An 18,598-nucleotide genomic window follows, 5' to 3' on the forward strand; every position below is an offset into this window, starting at 1 on the left:
AGAACTCTCCAAAAAAGACCTGTTGCTGAAGAGGAACCACGTGAACTCTCCAAAAAAGGACATGTTGCTGAAGAGGAACCACGTGAAGTCTCCAAAAAAGAACCTATTGCTGAAGAGGTAGGTGGTGGATGCATTCGCCAAATAGAATTAGCCTCTAGACTTTTTTTTTTGGTGAAATTACCTCTTGAGACACACACCCAAGAGACAAACATTATGTACACAGACAAACATTATGTACACGTTTTTTTGGTGATTAATGCAAGAGTGTATCTAGTATAAAACATGAGAGTCGTGTAAGTTAGATTCTACTCTGTGTTATTTGTGAGAAGCAATTTCTCCTTCTCTTTTTGTGTGTGTGTGTGCGCGCGCGCGCCTTCCAAAGCTGTGGCTATGGCGTTCTCTGCCACCTCCATCGCCCCTTCCCAGCTCTCCCCCTCAGCTATGGTACCTCTCTTCCCCTCCATGATTCACCTTTCGCTCATTGCCTTTCCATCTCTACTCACAGCCTTGGTTTATTGCAGGGCGACTCTGCCTCCGTCGCCTCCTCCTCCTCCTTCCTCGGTACCAGCTTGCCTTCCATGGCTCCCGCTGCTGCAATCGCTGCTCGCATCGCTTCCTCCAGATGCGCCCCCCTTCACATTCGAGCTGTGTCTGCCCCTCCTCGGCCCCAGGACAAGTCTCCTGCGTCTACCGGCTCCGTGAGTAGCTCACTCTCTTCGCTTTCTGATTTTGGGCGCCACTGAAACTTTGCGTCGGTCCCAATGACGGCTCGCAAATAGGTCCATTCTCTTTCGGTACCTTGGTAAGTTTAGCATTTGTAGGTACCTTGGCTAGCTGGCGGGAGGCAAGGAGGGAGGGAATGATAGGGCCCTGAAAGAAGCTCGAGGAGGGAAAGTCTGATTGGAGGGGAATGAGGGCTGTGCTGTAGATCGATTTACCTTTACTCCAGATGTGATGCTGGTATTGCATTTGCCGTGTTTCTCACTCTTGATCATAGATAATTGCAGACTTTTAGCAAGGTGGTTGAGTTTGATATTTGGTGCTTGTGCTGTACCTTCGTATGGTTAGATCTCAAGGGCTCAAATTGGAAACTTCAGAGCTCTTTGTTTGTGGATCCTCTAGTTGAACATCTGTATTCTTTTTGAAAATAATCTTTTGTTGTCTTAGTTTTATTTTCTACTTATTGTTATTTGTATCAGGTTACATTTTCTAATATATAAATATTAAAACGGTATATTTTTTCATGGGCCTGTTATCAGAGTCCTAATATCTTTGATGAAGAATATGTAATTGTGTAGGTAGTCCTGCTATCTTACTTATAACCTTTACAGGTTAAGCATGCAATGACAATGACAGAGAAAATTCTTGCACGGGCTTCTGAGAGGGCAAGGTTGTCTCCTGGAGAAAACGTCTGGGTGAATACTGACATTCTGATGACTCATGATGTTTGTGGACCTGGAACCATGGGAATTTTCAAAAAGGAGTTCGGAGCGAATGCCAAAGTGAGTTATCAACATGAGCATCTCTAGTCAGCTGATTGAAATATTTGGCATGAACTTCTGAAGAACAAAAAATGATGCTCTTATCTGTATTTTCTTTCGATGGTAGATGTCAACCTAAAGCTCTGTCTTTTTCTAGCGGTATTTTTTTGCTTCTTTTTGTTTTTGAGCTTTTGTCTAGAACATAAGCATCGCTTTTCTTACTAAGTACCATTTCTATTCTAATTTTCAGTTCTGTTTTGTGTCCCCCCGCCCCCCCCCCCCCTCTCTCTCTGTCTGGCCCCCTGTGGTCCCTCCCTCCTCCTCCCTTTACTGTTTCTTTCTTATAATTTCAAAGTAAGACTGGATATATATAATTTCTAAGAATGGAGATAGAACCTTTGAGGCCAGAATGCACTGATGTTGTGCTAGCCTTCATCATGGCTGAGTCTGTCCTTCACCTCCGGAGTGCCGACAGAACTCAGTACGAAGACTTTGTATAAATGGATGCTCAAGTATGTGTGGGTGTGTGGATTTGTATGTGTGAGAGCATATTTTTATACTATGGTCTACACCCACTGTTGGGCGCTGATGACGTCAGTGGGGATGTCATAGTAGCTAGTCCCTGCTATGCATGATGGAGTTTATGGTTTTCAACCTTGTGAGTGACTATCATGAGATTGAAACTGCACTTTGTTGTGTTTTTAGAGGATGAGTTTGGGAATGTTCCTGGATTCATCTAGGCATATGATGTTTTGCTTCAGTGCCCCCTGCCCCCTTCCTTCCCTTCCCTTCCCCCTTCCCAGCCTCTTCTACTTTTCTACTGCTCTTCTTTTAGAGATTTCAACTAAGATAAGCATAGCTTTGCCTACTAAGTTTTTTAAAATTTCCTGATTTTCTCTTAATTTTGTTTAATGTCTCTTACAAACTCCTTTCTTCCCTTGTTTCTCTTTCTCTGTCCTTTTTTCTTTGCTCGTTTTATTAGAAAAACGCAATCGTAAGATTGGATGTATTCTAGTCTTATTAACGCATATGTATTTCGAATGAAGATTGGAATCTGGATATATATTTGTTGTTGTGGAACCTTTGAGATCGAAATGCACTGGCTTTGGGATGACATGGGTTTTTTTGTGAAGGTTTGGGACCGTGAAAAGATTGTAATTATCCCAGACCACTACATTTTCACAGAGGATGAACGAGCAAATCGTAATGTGGATATTATCAGACAATTTTCTCATGAGCAAAACATCAAGTACTTTTATGACATTACAGATCGCAGCGACTTTAAGGTACTCTGATTATACTATCTGATTATGGTCTTGCCTGTTGTCTCATTGAAGTAGCTGGAATAATTAAAGGTACCAGTCAGATTTACAAGAATAACGTCACTAACTGATTCAGCTCTGAGGTAACCTTATGTAGAACCAATTGAAACTGCAGGTAAATCCAGATTATAAGGGAGTGTGCCATATAGCACTAGCACAAGAGGGCCACTGTAGACCTGGCGAGGTTCGCATCGGTGTTTGTAGCTTTCATTTTCTCCCCTATTTATTAGAGAAAGCATAGCACTGTCCCCTACCTGCAGCGAAATTGCTTAGATAAAGTGTTTGATTTCAGGTTCTGTTTGGTACCGATTCCCATACTTGCACGGCAGGCGCCTTTGGAGAGTTTGCCTCTGGAATTGGGAATACTGATGCAGGATTCATAATGGGAACAGGGAAGCTTCTCGTGAAGGTGAAATGCTCTTACTGCGTGGTTTTTTGTTTCCTCTATTTCCTTTCTTCTCATTGTGGGTGACATGAATGTCCACTTCCAATCTCACTAGACTATGAGACTAGAGTTTTTATCTTGCAGGTGCCTCCAACACTGAGATTTGTCCTGGATGGAGAGATGCCTAGCTTTTTACTAGCAAAAGATCTGATTCTTCAGGTAGGCTTAGAAGGCTAAAGTGCTTGCTGAATGCTTAACATCAATCAGGGTTTGTGCAATGTTCAGTACTGTGCTGTGAGGTACACACACACACACACACACACACACACACACACACACAATTTGTCTTACCTTAAATAGGTTTATATGGCTCACAGTACTACTCTTCATTGTTGAATGTTGTCCAATCACCTGTTGCAACTTGGTACACAAGGCTCTTGTTGTTCATAACTGTGGCAGATAATTGGTGAAATAAGTGTGGCGGGGGCTACGTACAAAACTATGGAATTTGTTGGGTCTGCCGTGGAAAGTATGACAGTGAGTTACTTTGGCAAGCCACCTTTTTTTTCCGTCTCCATTGTTCAAGAAGCAATACACTTGTCTACAATTATGTCGTGTTAGTGTGCTAGCTGCAGGAGCTTTGATTATTTGTGTGTTCACCTTGTCACAGATGGAAGACCGGATGACATTATGTAACATGGTTGTGGAAGCTGGTGGGAAAAATGGTGTTATTGCTGCAGACGAAATTACATTCAAATATCTTGAGGTTTGTGATCAGTTTACTTTTGATCTAAAATTATGTTATTTGATGTTTTGCATATTTGGCATGTATGTATACTCGGCACTCCTTTGTGTCATTTGGTGCTACATCTAGCAAGCATTTGTCTGTTGCTTTGATTTATCTTCCTTCGTACAGGGGAAGACCAGCAAACTGTTTGAGCCTCTATACACAGACGAATCTGCCAGGTAAATCTATGCAACGTGTGAGCGTATGGCTAGGAGGTAAGCTGTTAGCTCAACCCTTATGGGTTTTTGTGACTTGGTTAAAGATGGTTCAAGCTCATTGGTGGCAGTGTACCAAGGTCAGAAGTGACTTTACCTGGTTGGCGGTGTTTGAATTGTGCTTGGTTGCTATGGGTCGATTGCACAGCCCTTGCCTTGTTGGCAGACCACGCTGATTCTTGGCGATGGTACCAATCAACAGTGGTCAGATTTGTGACGTCTTGTTGCAAGATAGGAGTTCTCTACCCGTTTCTCTGCTATAGAAGAACGTGTAGAATTGCCACAAGATGCAGTAATAGTATTTGAAGCCGAGAGGGATCTCAATCCAAAGAAATGTCTCTGTCATGCGCAAATGGGTCCTCGTTTGCATGAGATACTCCCTCTTTGCTAGGAATCTGGGATGGCTGCATCAATCTTGGCTAGCTGTCGTCCTGCTCCTTTGAGGTGCAACCTAGTGCTGAGCTGCTTCTCTGCAGGTAGTTGTGAGCATCGATTTTAGGACCCCGATGATATCGCAGCTCCCGCTTAGTTTATTTGCTTGACATTGTAATTCTTGGTCTCAGACCTCTGACCTTGATATATTATCATTTTTCATACAAAAGTAGAGGCGTTGCTCTTGTTAGGAAATGGGTTGAACATTTGCCAATGAGTTGGAAATTCTTTATCTTAGCTTACTTGGGGCTATCCTTGAATGGGCCATGATCCAATACTGAATTATTTTTTTGTTTATATGTTCTCATTTCAGATTTTCTGCAGAGTATAGATTTGATGTTTCCAAGTTGGAACCAGTGGTCGCCAAGGTATTCTTTCTGTGCACTTTTGCCTACAAGTAAGATCTCCTGTAGTGTTCACCCATTTTGGCACACATGTTATATGACTTGTTCATGAAGCGCAATCGATTGCATGGTGAAAAGATTTTCTAGGATCGTCAATTTGGTCCCTAGAATCATTTTGGACATTTTTCTGTTTATTTGCTGGGATTTCGTTCTCTATTGAGATACAAACTCAAGAGTGGGCAGTCAGTATATCCATTTGATGGAGGAAGCAAAATAGGCTGTTTGTCACCTGGTAGCTCACCTACATCTCTTGCACATTCTCGAAAGTTGTTACCATGTAGCAATTATTGTGGGTGCTAATAGTAATTGAGTTACGGGTTTGTGTTTAGAGTTGGTAAGACAATAACATGGATTTATAGCTTTTAGGTTGTTTCATGAGGTCGAGCTTTTGCTTCATGAGCATGAATTGATGTGATATTCCGATAGAGGTCTTGTATAGTACATGTTTCTTAATCATTATCTTATATGATAGAGCTCTTGTATGGTATATGTTTCTTAATCCATATCTTATATGATAGTCACAGAAGACTCCCACTTCCACATTTGTCAAAACTCTAGGAAAAGATATTATGGAACACATGGAAAAGTCTATCGATAAGCTTTGGCATTGTGATTATGTTTTTGTAAGAAAAGGGTCTGTGGTTCACCTGGGAGATTTCAAAATCTTTTGAAACCTAGATGGTTGCTTATGGTGGGGTATTGAATCTTGATGAGATATTTATTAAGTGTAGGTTTGGTTACTAAGCAGTTTTTAAAACCTCTTTTTAGTTTTGTTTTATGTCCTCTTATTTCTCTCTCTCTCTCTCTCTCTCTTCCTCCTCCTCCTCCCCTCCTTTTTTCTCGATCTTTTCTTTCTTTTTCCTCTGTGTGTGTGTGTTGTCATATAATGATATCTTTTGATGCTTGTTACTGGAAGTCCCAGCTTTTGGGATTGTTTCTTGTAATATAATTTTCGCTGGATTTCACCAAAAAAAAAAAGAGTGTGTACCCAACATCCCTTTGACAAAGTTGACCATTGCAATCACCAAAAGGAAAGCTTTGTATGCAAACTAACCCTGCAGCAAATGAAGATGAATAGGGGAGTGACTGACATACCAATATCCCTAGTTTAATTTTTTCCATGATGTAAGAAATGGGGATTCTTTTAAGTGAATTAACCTTATCTCAATTCTTTGTACTGCTTCAACAATATTGAATGTACATGGGAGACAGATGTTAGGCTTTTTGGGAGGCTTGTGGGCGGATGACCACATGGGTAGCCCTTTTGCACTTTACCAGCTAGATGGTCTAAGCATTTTTTTGCTTGAATGCTCGTTTGGGAGAGACTTAAATGAAATCGTAGTCTTCACAAGCAATAGTAGCGTGAATGAAGAGAATGTGGACTACTTTTTGATTAGCCTTCTCCTTTAGTGCTAGCCTTTGTCACGGCTGAGTCTGCCCTTCACCTCCGTAGTGCTGACAGGAACTCAGTATGAGGACCTTTGTATAAATAGATGCTCAAGTATGTGTGGGGATGTGGATCTGTAAATGTGAGAGCATATGTTTATACTATGGTCTACACCCACTGTTGGACGTTGATGATGTCAGTAGGGATGTCATAGTAGCTAGTACCTGCTATGATGGAGTTTATGGTTTTCACTCTTATAAGTGACTATCGTGGGATTGAAACTGCAATATGTGTGAGGATGAGTTTGGGCATGCTCGTGGATTCATCTAGATACATGCCTAGGTTTAGCAAAAGGAGTATTCAGATGGACTTTGAAGTTAAAAGAAAGGGACTCTGTTCGTTTGTGGTTTGACAATCACAAATATGCCTCTTTGAGGGGTATCAACCTAGCCTACAAGTCTTATGGTGTTTACATGTAGGGAAATCGAGGAGGGGTATCAACCTAGCCTACAAGTCTTATGGTGTTTACATGTAGGGAAATCGAGGAAGCTGCATGTCAGTTGGAGTGGTGACCCCCTTCCAGGTTCATGATGTATTCTTATATGATTGCTGAAATTGCTTGTGCATGAGGTTGTGCATATTTATGTAGGAGCTGCCTCCAATGAATGAGGAGGGCTCCTCTACCCTTAAGCAGATTAGGGAGTTTTGCTTCAATTCTTTCATAACTGGGATGCACATTATAGCATAACTAAAACTTTTTTCTCCTTGATGTATCTTTCCTTCTTTTATATCCTTTCTTGTCTTTGATAGTTGTGGAGCTTTGGCAAGGTTTTCGTTGATATATATGGACTGCCTCTTCAGGTGGTGTGCATATACTTCAGAACTTTCAGGCTTGATTGGGTGTCTTGAGATGTCATATTTTGTCTTTGGGCTGACCTCAAGAGATGTTATTGGCATTAAGTATAATCTTGTGCTGTTTTTCTGTAATGTAGCAAGGTGAGAGTGCATCATACAGGTTTCTAAATAGTGCAACATTGCTCTAGATCTTTTGATAAGGGACTTGGACGTCCTGATGTGTGTTTGTCGCTCATTGTCACGGTCACATTCTAGATGGATAACGTTTGGGCTGCGGAGGACCGTTACTCTTCTGTAGTGTCACTTCTTTAGTAAGACCTCTGAAGATGATCTTGTCCAAGAAATTGTTTTATATCCTGGTAAAACATGACAAACTGAAGGAGCTGAGCACACAGAGTGATAGAGCAGGAGAAGGAGATACATTTAGTTTGCCATATGTATGGCTATTTTGATCTTTTTTTAAAATATATTTCAGGGGTTCTGCAGCCTGCTAATGCCGAGTGGTGGATTCAATGTGGGTTAAAGAAGGGATGAGTATCCAGCTATTCAGTGTTAATAAATACTTTTTATAGTGATCCTTTGGGTCTCTTGCAGATTAAAACATTGCCCGTCTTTCTTTCTCTTTGTGGCTTTCTTACTCTTGCTCCTTCCCTTTGGTCATGTTTTTAGTCTGTATTGCGTGTGTCTGATTGACATGTCTAATATTGGAAGTGGTAAGCTTGGATTTCTGCAATTGTTTTAGTGGTTGAAGTGTTATTAATCATCAGAATGAGACAAGCATTGTGTTGGCCATATTTGTGTTCTACATGCTTGTAATGCTTTTTTGTTGGTAATATTAAAGAAGGATTCTTTTAACTTTACTGTAGAGCATCGGTGCAGGTGTTTGTTTTAGTCACTAACAATGCATTGGATGTTTGAATCAGCCACATTCTCCAGACAATCGTGGTCTAGCAAGAGAATGTAAGGCTGTGAAGATTGACAGGGTCTACATAGGGTCCTGCACGGGGGGGAAAACAGAAGACTTCGTTGCTGCTGCTAAGCTCCTGCATAAGTCTGTATGTATCTTGGCCACTCTTCTAGTCTTGCAATTTCTGTCCATATTTCGTTATTCTAACTGATAGATCCGACAATAAGTGTCCATTATATATTTGACTTTTCTATTTGGCGACTTGCTTATTCTCTTTCAGGGTCAGAAAGTAAAAGTGCCAACATTTCTTGTTCCAGCCACACAAAAGGTTTGCTGTTATTGCCTAACTTTGTGCTCTCTCTTTATTTCAAAATATGTATTATTTGCATCATGTATTTAGACGTTTCTTTTTCACTTACGGCATTGAAGTCTAAGGGGCTAAGGTCTTATGAGCTTCCCTGTCCTTCACAGGAGTGATTATTGAGTCACATACATTTGATTGTATATTAGTGTTTGATTTTGTGAGACTGATGTGTAATGAAAACAAATTAGCTGACTTAAGGTGGCTATGATCAAATCGATTTGTTACATATGAAATGCTAGTTGCAAAAGCTATGGAGAATCACATTCATGATTTGTTGAAAGTCGATTGTGAGCTGTTATTGATACTGTATCATGCAAGCAAAGCGATACATGATTGATGAGTAATTGGCATGGGAAAGCATTGGCTACATAATGCAAGATGATTCTTTGATAGCGAAAGAGATGCCATGGATGCTGGCAAGCATGAGTGAAGTCAAGCCTGTGTGGAGATAGCATGGATGATCTAGGTATTGGTCTGTAGGCCTTCTCTAAATCAAGTACATATTATGACTGGATGGATGTGGTTACCTTCGAGGGGTAGCCCAATGTCGAACCTGTTTTCACGTGGGGTTAAGGCCAACAATGGGTCCCACCACTGCTTGATCTTGAAGAGAGGGTACAGCTTGTTGCACCTGTTGTGTGGAGAGGAAATCTGGATGGATGAGGGAGTGGAGGGTGCTGCCATGTGAGCCCCCCAGTCCAGACCAAGAGGTTGCCTTTTGGATCTAAAGCTCCTTTGTCAAACAAGGACTGTCACCAGAATGGAAGGCAGAAGTGAGGGGGTGAAGGGGAAAGGGAAAAGGGAGGGAGGGAAAGAAGGGGGGGGGGGGGGTGTTAGAATCACGGCATAACAGAGGGTATACAGTGGAAGACTGATAGAGCCCAAGAACTCACACACGGGTGTCAGATATGTGGAATCCTAAAACTTCTTTCCTTATGTGTGCTTAATGTAGAAGAGTGCAGCAAGTAAATGAGCAATGCACAGGAGAGATGTAGAACCAACAAAACTTATATTTCCATCCACAACAAACACAGTACAAAAGTAATGCCTAGTGTGACACCCTCTAGGCCTATAGCTCTTTGGGAAGCATGCCTAGCAAAAGCCTAGCCATACGTGCTGAATCCGTCACTTGACCAACTGCTGAGAGTTTGTCCCTGACCACCTTCATCTTTGTGATGTGGTCCTATACCATGTCCCCTTTATCCATGCTCATGTTGTAGAGCTCCGTCTCGAGGTCGAGAATCCTCACATCGTTATTCACCTCGTACATCCCCTTCAATATGGTCCATGCGGCAAAGGAAGTGTCCGCCAACTGGATATGAGGTAGCATTGAATCTGCAGTGGTGTCAATGATTATGGCTAGAGCCTCTGCATCACGCATCACTCAATCCTTTACTGCTATTGGATTTGTAGGTATTGTAAGGAGGAAGGTGTTGGTGGCTAGCAAAAAGGCGATGAAACAGGTGTGATGGCAGCGCTCAATCTAGAGTTATACTTTGCTAGCCAATGAAATAGGTGTGATGGTAGTGCTCAATCTAGAGTTATACTTTTTCTTTTTTCACGTTCACTATGAGAAGAGTTTTCATCCTGTAAAGGGTCTTTTTTGGTTTAGCTTGTCCTTCCTGTTACCGCACCCATACCCAAGGTTGTGTCTGAGGTGAGAAAATGAACACGTGGTGTACTCGTTGGCGAGAGAGAGGACACCCAAATGTAAAGGACAATGAGGGGAGGTCCTTGGCCATAAGCCAACAGATCAGCTATTGATGCGAGTGACTGGACGTGTGTATGCTATTTGAGGGACCAACTCCACCAACCGGGTAAACAAGAAGAGCTGGTTGGATAGTGGCTCTGGATGCGGTAATGGTTGGTGCCTTCAAGGAAAAAAATTAGTGATGGATTGCTGCTGGTGCTCTGCATGAACAGGCTATCCAGGTCCCTCCTCCTTTGTAGCCCCCCGATAGGAAGCTTGTTGTCTGACAAGTGCTACCATCATTCCTGCGGTTCGCCCCCCATGTCAAAGAGTAGAGAGGAGATGTCTGCAATCCTCATATGAGTTTCCACCCTAGTCCAGGCTGTCAAGTTGTGCACTCTGGGCCTCTAATACGTCTAGTCCCCTGGGGCCCTTGGCTTTGGTCATGGGAGAAAACGATCACCCACCTATTGAAGTTATGTGGAAGCTTGCTTCTAAATAGTATGGCTATGTGTTTGCTATCAATCTTTTTACCAACCACCTCCAGTTGATTTTTCAAAATCTTGACCTTCATTGATGATTATCTCTTGTCCAATGTCAATGCAAATAATTGATTCTGGAGTAACTTTTCAAGCTGCATTGTTGGTCTCGTATAGATCTTTTAAGTATTTTCTAGGCCCACAAGCAGTCTTTGCCAATTGAATGTGCGGAAACATCGAATTAGTAGTCATTTTGATGCTCATGGATAGTGCCACAATATCCGTGAGCACCCAATCTTTTCCTTCTGTGGATCATCATGAGGCTATTCTTAAGTTAAAGACCTCACTGAGTTTCATAGAACTAGGGGGTTTATAGATGGTGTGAAAGCTCTAAGAAGTCCGTAGAAATGTCCCAAAAACTTAATCTATGATGATTCTGTAGCAAAGTTTAAAGCTATTGAAAGCCATGTCTTTTAAGCTGGTCAAGGTTAAAAACATTCTTTCAAACTGAATCTAAATGCTAAGCCTTCCGGTCTCTCAGGACTCTGTGGGTAAGAGGTTTATGTTACCCTTCGGCCAGTTTAGAAAGGCAATGAAGGATCGGCTATGTTTTAAGTGTTCAAGTGAAGATCGAATTAGCACAACCACAAGGAATGAAAACCCTTTTGATAAGGGTAAGTAACTAAGGAACTAAATTCATAGCGTACAGATCTTGCCAATTCCTTAACATTCTAAATACAAGAAAGTCGAAGTCTTTCATGAGTATAAAGAGCATTTTATCTTCATTACTTCGGTCATGTGGGAGTCCACTTTTGGCCCCCATCATCTAGGATGCATGGGTTTCTTAACGGAAAGATGGTTTGAGTAATTGTAGATGATAGTGCCACTCATATTTTCTTCAATACTCACTCATTAAAAAATGTAAGCTGCCAGAGAGTGTTAGTGCAGACAAATATATCATCTCGTTGGCCAAGGGCCAAGACAAAAAAGCTGGGACACGATTGTTGATAATGTAAATTTGAAAATGCAAGGGTATATAGATCCTCTTAATTTCCAAATTATGCACGTTGCTAAAACTCATGTAGTCCTAGGTATGCTAAGGCTCTATAAGTTGAGCCACGCCCTACAAAGGAGTTACTCTTACTTTTGAGAAGGATAAACAATCGACCATTGGCCACTGCCTTTTAATGTTACAATATTTCCAACAGAGTTTGCACTTTGACCCCTAGCTCTCCTATGAGAAACTTTTTGGGAATTGTTTCTATTTCTTTCCAATATTCTATGGACAGTCCAGGTGCCCAGGCTGGGCAGCCATGTACTACCATCGTTTGAACAAGCATTGTGTCGCTTCCTTATTTTCTATCTTGCATTTGTTTTGGAAGCCGTAGAAAGCTTTCAAGCCCCTATGACTTTCTTTCCACGTATGCTTTCAATGTGTGATTATTGACTTTCATCCCTGAGTGTTGCCAGAATTTACCTAGTGCATCCAGGTGTATTTGCATGCCCCTTTTTGTCTTCTACAAAGAGGACTACATCATCCGCATAGATGAGTAGGAGTAAGGCATACCCAGCAATTAGTACTCCTTTAACCCCTGTGTGCTCTTATGCTATCTTTTAATTCGTCCATGAATAAACCAGATAGTGTTGGCAAGATGGGGCAGCCTTGTTTGACCCCATGTCCCTTCTTATGATACTCATTATGTAGTTAGTATTTTCTAGAGATTCAGTAGGATTGATCCTATCAGCCAAATGGTGGTCTTTGTATGAATACAAGTTTTCAGCAGTATAGATAGCTGTCAAGGCACATATTTTCATGTGTTTGTGCTCATGACCAATTTTACTAGGGTATATGAGTTGTCCAAGACCTAAAATTAGGGATTGTACCATTTTTTTCTGGCTGCCCAGAGAGTCTGTTGAGTCTTGTCAAACGAGAGTCTATCTTGTATTTTTCCTTGATGTGCTGATAAGCCTGGCAAAAGAGGGAGGGTATGGTGCTTATCCAAGAGAGAGTGCATGTAGTCTGACTCCTCTTGTTTGTGTGTTAAAAATAAAAGGTATGGATGGATGTCTACACACTGCCTCTACCTGAGTGTGATGGCAAGACTTGCGCGCAAATTTTTGAAGCAGCAGGTTGTGACACTCCTGCGAGCCCATCGTGTGCAGCCTGTTTAGGTGGCCCCCGGGATACATATGCTCGTATGAATGAACCTCAGGTTTGAAAGTTTAGTGTTTTAGAATTTGTTTTGCTTCCGATGACTAAGAAAGTTTAAGCTCTTTCTCATAGTTTTCTGCTGTCCTATTTGCAGGTTTGTGTCTCCACCACAAATAGAAACTTTCCTGGAAGAATGGGTCATAAAGAGGCTCAGGTTTATTTAGCGTCTCCCTTCACTGCTGCAGCCTCAGCTTTGAGGGGTTTTGTCACAGATCCTAGAGAATTTTTGTAGGTATATATTATATAGCTCTGGACGAACGATAGAAATTATTGTCTGTATTGCAATGAGAAGACGAGAGATGTAAATGTGTAGAGGATTCATACTAGAGTTAGGTTGTAAGTGGCCAATGCCATGGGAAGTTTTCGAATTTCAATAAATAATAGTAGCATGGCTGTGCTTCATTTGTCAGAAACTCAGTACGAAGACTTTGTATAAATGGATGCTCAAGTATGTGTCGGTGTGTGGATTTGTATGTGAGAGCATATTTTATACTATGGTCTACACCCACTGTTGGGTGCTGATGACGTCAGTGGGGATGTCATAGTAGCTAGTCCCTTCTATGCATTATGGAGTTTATGGTTTTCAACCTTGTGAGTGACTATCATGAGATTGAAACTGCACTATGTTGTGTTTTTAGAGGATGAGTTTGGGAATGTTCCTGGATTCGTCTAGGTATATGCTTCTGCCGTATTAGCGGACATGCAAATTTCACCTTGTGAAGTTTTCGTCCAAGTTGCGGCCTGCTGATATTGTGATAATTCTTTCCATCTTAAATGGTGCGTTGCCCTATCAGCTAGATTTAGATTTAGATGCTCGTTGGGGAGAGACTAAAATGGAAACGTTTATAGACTTCACAAGCAGTTGTAGCTCGAATGAAGAGATTTTGGACTACCTTTTGATTAGCCTTCTCCTTTAGTGCTAGCCTTCGTCATGGCTGAGTTTGCCCTGGCTGAGTCTGCCCTTCACCTCCAGAGTGCCGACAGAAACTTAGTACGAAGACTTTGTATTAATGGATGCTCAAGTATGTGTGGGTGTGTGGATTTGTATGTGTGAGAGCATATTTTTATACTATGGTCAACACCCACTGTGATGATGTCAGTGGGGATATCATAGTAGCTAGTCCCTGCTATGCATGATGGAGTTTATGGTTTTCAACCTTGTGAGTGACTATCACGAGATTGAAACTGCACTATTGTTGTGTTTTTAGAGGATGAGTTTGGGAATGTTCCTGGATTCATCTAGAGGTATATGTGCTTCATTTGTCAATTTTAGCTTAATGGCAGATTTGTCTACTTCCTCCAATGTTGCTGGAAGTCTGCTTTTTAATATCTACTTCTGCTACTTATGCCATACTAGTTCAACGGAGTGATGCTATATCCTTGGCAAGGATGGTGATTATGCTGTGGACGTTTCTTTGGTGAAGACCCTTCTGTTGGAAAATTTATAATCATGTACATCTAGCCCAAATTATAGCTTCTGGTACCGTGTTAGGATATGCATTGGAGACATGAAATCACACCTTAGAATCTACATCCTACTCAGAATGCATGTAACTGTAAACCACTCTCAGATCTAGAGTAGGCAGAGGGATATGGCAACCAATTAGAATCAAAACACGGCCAATAGATAGGACCAGAAACAGGTACAGGAGGTGTACTGACACACTTCACTACGTGTGACAGCAGGATGCTGCTCCCTAGTGCCAGTAGTGAGGTCACATACTGTTGCCCACAATTCTGCTCACTCCTGCTGCGTGCCTCTCAACGAGGTCTTCAGTGGCTATGGGAGGATCCCGACAGCTCTGTCAGCTTCCCTTCTAGAGGCTTCTACACTTGGTGATCTGCTCACTCTGCCTGAGCCCTTGACATAAGGTTTACTGGTGCCTTGCCGTACCCTGTGGATGACTCTGGATCACCTTCTCTAGTGTCTAGTGTGCATGTCTCATGGCTGGATCTGGGCTGAGTGCTGTGCCCTTGCTGCTGCCCTCATGCCTGGGTGAAGAAATCGATGCAGCATGCAATGCTGCTCTGCAAGTGCCAATGCCCTCAATAGGGGCTATCTATAGTGGTGAAGACCCTGAGAACTGGCCAGCAGTCTGCTGAGCTGACAGTCGGTGGACTGCTGAGCTGACAGTCAGTGGACTGGCCCACCAGCCCCTTTGTACTGCCACCTATAAAAGCCCAGCAGGCCTGCGTTTGTTTGCTGGGCTAGGCCCCAGCCAGGGCTTATGGCCAGGCATTGTACCAGCTGATTTGACTCTTCCCACCAGGCCCATGGGTAGCCACATGGCAGTCCCACGTGGACTGTACTGTGTGCTGTTGGGAGTCCAATCAAATATAGGAAAGATGTTTTGTATGTTGTCCATATGGTAGCCTGTGTGCTGCCCAAATGACAGCCTGTCTCTCCCTCCATTTTCCCCTTATCATGCTACACCCTCATCTGTGGTTATTTGGGGGCTTACAAAAAGGGAGTTGACCCTTTTACTTGACTCCCCCTCTGAATGAGCCATTGTGCGCCATAGACCACTCCAACAATGTGCTCGGGAAGAGCACTCAGAGACACGTCGAAGACATCCTTTAGGTGGAGTGTCGATGATGATGCGGAGAAGATTCAGGATGACATTGACAATGCCATCAGAGAGCAGATGCTATTGTTTGATGTACATGTGTTTGGACCAAACACGAGCTGTATTGGGTAACTCGTCCATGCCTGTCTATCTCTCCATTTTCCCCTTATCACCGGTCTAAATACCGATGGTAATATAAACTACTGGGAGAATTAATATTACCATCGGTAATGTGCTTATTACAACCATTTATATGAGTACTATCGATGGTATTTTTATCCGGTTTCTCGGTGATTTTTTTCGGTAAACAACGTGATCACGTTTTCACGCTACTTTAAAGTGTAATTAATGAATGGTAATAACCCCTTAATGCAAACTTGAAAACATGAACGTAATCCTTGTGGACTTTTGATCAATTTAGTGGAATGTGGTAGATAAATAGATTGTGTGGGATAGAATTTCAAACATATTGTGAAATGTTGGATTTCTAATAAATAGATTGTGTGGGATAGTTTTGTAATAATGTGCTTAAGAAAGCCATTTGGCCCATTGGACAACTGCTGCCAACACTCCAAATTTCTTTTTTAATCACACTAATTTAACCATGTAATTTTTAACATTACATTTTGTAATATTTTGTATTATCTGGGAAAGTCTTTGACCAATATTGGGATGAGTTGTTTTTTTGATAGATATGTCCATCAAAAAGGTTATAGGCTTGGCATGTAACACCTATAAAAAATAGCAAAAGTATAACACAAATAAAAAGTTTCATACCCATAGATACTTCTGTGGTTTTTTTTAAAATATGAGTCATTATCCTCTTCTAATCATCTACTTTCTCACCTTCCTCTCCTCCTCCTTCATCAACCTCTACTCCCTCAACATAGCAAACCACCTTGAGACCTTCACCATTCTCCTCCCCATCATCATCAGCAACACCACCTTGAGTCCTTCACCATCCTTAATGGGCATCCCCATTAAAGGGGTGTGATGGAATGTAATGCTTAATCCTTCTTCGATTCCCCAGAATCAACATCTTAAGGGAAGGTGTTGAGAAAAAATTCTCAACATCATGTGATCATATGTGCATAGCACTAACCCAATAGGGTGCTATAAAGAAAAGGGTTATATGCCCTAACCTTAACCTTAACCCTAACCCTAACCCTAAAAGGGTTTGTATATATTCTACATTTTCAACTAAATCTAGTGTACAGTTAGTCATTTTTGGTGTGCTCTCTAGCTGTGTCCTCTCTCCTCATCTTCACTCATCTCCTCTCCCCTCTTCACATTTTGTCATGGTATCAGAGCATCCTTGCCTTTTGCTAAGGCATCGCAATCTGCGAATGTGAGAGATTGATTGAGAGTTCTCGAGTGATTGTAATTTCATTACATTGTCTTCCGTTGAGAGAATTTCCATCCATTTGGTGAGTTATTTCCATCATTTGAGTTAATTCCGTAAGAACACCTTTTCGTTAGGTTTCTTTTTTGGTTTCCCTAGAAATTTTTAGTGCTTCTTTTCTGTCTTTCTTTCTTTCTTGGTTTCCCTAAACACATTGATATGCCCCATAGTTAATCGTTTAATTTGGCTTATGACCCTAGTTCACAATAGGGTCACAAGCCAATCTTTTATATCCTTAAACATTATCATCATGTAGAGTATATAGTATTTTTAACTCATTCTTTGGGCATGTATGAATGTGAATACAAATTTGTTATGATGGTATATAAATGTGAATACAAATCCGTTATGATGGTAAATAAATATTACCCAAGCTAGTTGTCCACAATGAAGTATATCATTTTAAAGAATCCACCTTGTACATTGTTGACACCAAAATAAATCATGGAAGAAAAAGTTATTTCCTAAAGCTTGGTTGACTTGCTAATGGGAAAGAGAGACTCAAATTAATTGGTACCTCCAAATTAGTAAATAAATGCCACATTAAAGTCACATTAGAATTAATAGAGATCCATTACATGGAGCAACATGGAGAACCAAGAACACAATTTCTAGAAAGATTACTTTCATCTTCTTATTCTATTGACTTTGCACAAGGAAATTTAGAACAAGGATCCATGCAAAGAAGGTGGGTGATGTCAAAGATTGACTTTCATATCCTTATGCTATTGACTTTACACAAGGAAATTTGGAACAAGATTCATGCAAAGAAGGGGGGTGATGTCAAAGATGCAAGCTTGCTAACAAGGAAGGTTTAAACTTCTTTTGTCAATTGATATTATTGTGTGGGCAACTATCATGGATTTTAGCTTCCTAGGTTGCTATGCTTAAAGAACATTACTTTGGATGATATATGTGGTCACCATTTGTAGCTTGCTAGGACATATAAAAATATTCATATTCAACAGTTGATAAATATTGTTCACTAAGTTATTTACGATTATATTTTGAAAAGTGATGCATTTTTCTAATCTTGATTACATAGTCAAAAGGAATGACTAAGAACCAAAAAGAATTTTAAAGTAGCTAAAATTTTTATGATGCTATACTTTAAGGAGGTTGTCAAATATATTCACATTGAAAGGATATATTCTATGTGTGCATTGGGAAAAAATTTGTTTGTATTTTAATAGCTTATGGGTGCCAAATATGATCATTTTTAAAACAATATTTTTATGTAGAAACATCCTTCTTCAATCAAGGAAAGTAGTTTAAAATATGAGCATTGTCAAAAAACATGGAACGACTTAGAAGGTGTACATGATAATAAGTCCCCTATGCCTTCAAAATACCTTCATGGGGCCAATTAATTAGTGAGACAAAGTAGCAAGATAGGGGAAAGGACAACCTTGAGGGCTAGTCAAACTAGGGGCAAGAAAGGGGCTCATGAGGTTCATCATAACACAAGATCGTAATCCTTGTACCATGATGCAATTACAGGGATTTATCCCTTCCCTACTCATTGTTCTACATCTACTGGTACCCCCTAAATAGATAAAGGAGTTTGTATACATTATTCATAGAGGCTTATCTATATGGGGCACATGGTCTTGGGTTTAGACCTTAGTGACTAAAGATCTTCCACATGATTAAAGAAGTTCTTCCAAAATCTACTAAAATGACTATAGCTATGAAACTTCTCATCGCCT

General features: G+C 41.0%; 1 protein-coding gene across 1 annotated transcript; it reads left to right on the forward strand.

Moving 5' to 3' along the window:
* The first annotated feature begins 290 nt into the window (after positions 1-290).
* On the forward strand, positions 291-13,516 carry IIL1 (isopropyl malate isomerase large subunit 1). Its single transcript, XM_087375654.1, has 15 exons — positions 291-444; positions 522-698; positions 1,332-1,502; positions 2,615-2,767; positions 2,919-2,987; positions 3,096-3,212; positions 3,333-3,407; positions 3,648-3,725; positions 3,859-3,954; positions 4,105-4,154; positions 4,936-4,990; positions 8,192-8,323; positions 8,456-8,503; positions 12,763-12,921; positions 13,015-13,516. The coding sequence occupies exons 1-15, from the start codon at positions 391-393 to the stop codon at positions 13,150-13,152; spliced, it is 1,572 nt and encodes a 523-aa protein (XP_087231780.1). The 5' UTR covers positions 291-390; the 3' UTR covers positions 13,153-13,516.
* Positions 13,517-18,598: the final 5,082 nt, after the last annotated feature.

The sequence above is a fragment of the Dipteris shenzhenensis genome, chromosome 6 (assembly GCF_047967505.1).
Source record: "Dipteris shenzhenensis isolate YYH24624 ecotype China chromosome 6, Dip_SZ_1.0, whole genome shotgun sequence".
NCBI lineage: Eukaryota > Viridiplantae > Streptophyta > Polypodiopsida > Gleicheniales > Dipteridaceae > Dipteris > Dipteris shenzhenensis.

Excerpts from the sequence above, each read along its gene's own strand:
- IIL1 (XM_087375654.1), top strand. The coding sequence starts at position 391 with ATGGCGTTCTCTGCCACCTCCATCGCCCCTTCCCAGCTCTCCCCCTCA. Across the intron at positions 3,955-4,104 it reads TTACATTCAAATATCTTGAG|GGGAAGACCAGCAAACTGTT; the intron begins GTTTGTGATCAG and ends TCCTTCGTACAG. Across the intron at positions 12,922-13,014 it reads CTCGTATGAATGAACCTCAG|GTTTGTGTCTCCACCACAAA; the intron begins GTTTGAAAGTTT and ends TCCTATTTGCAG.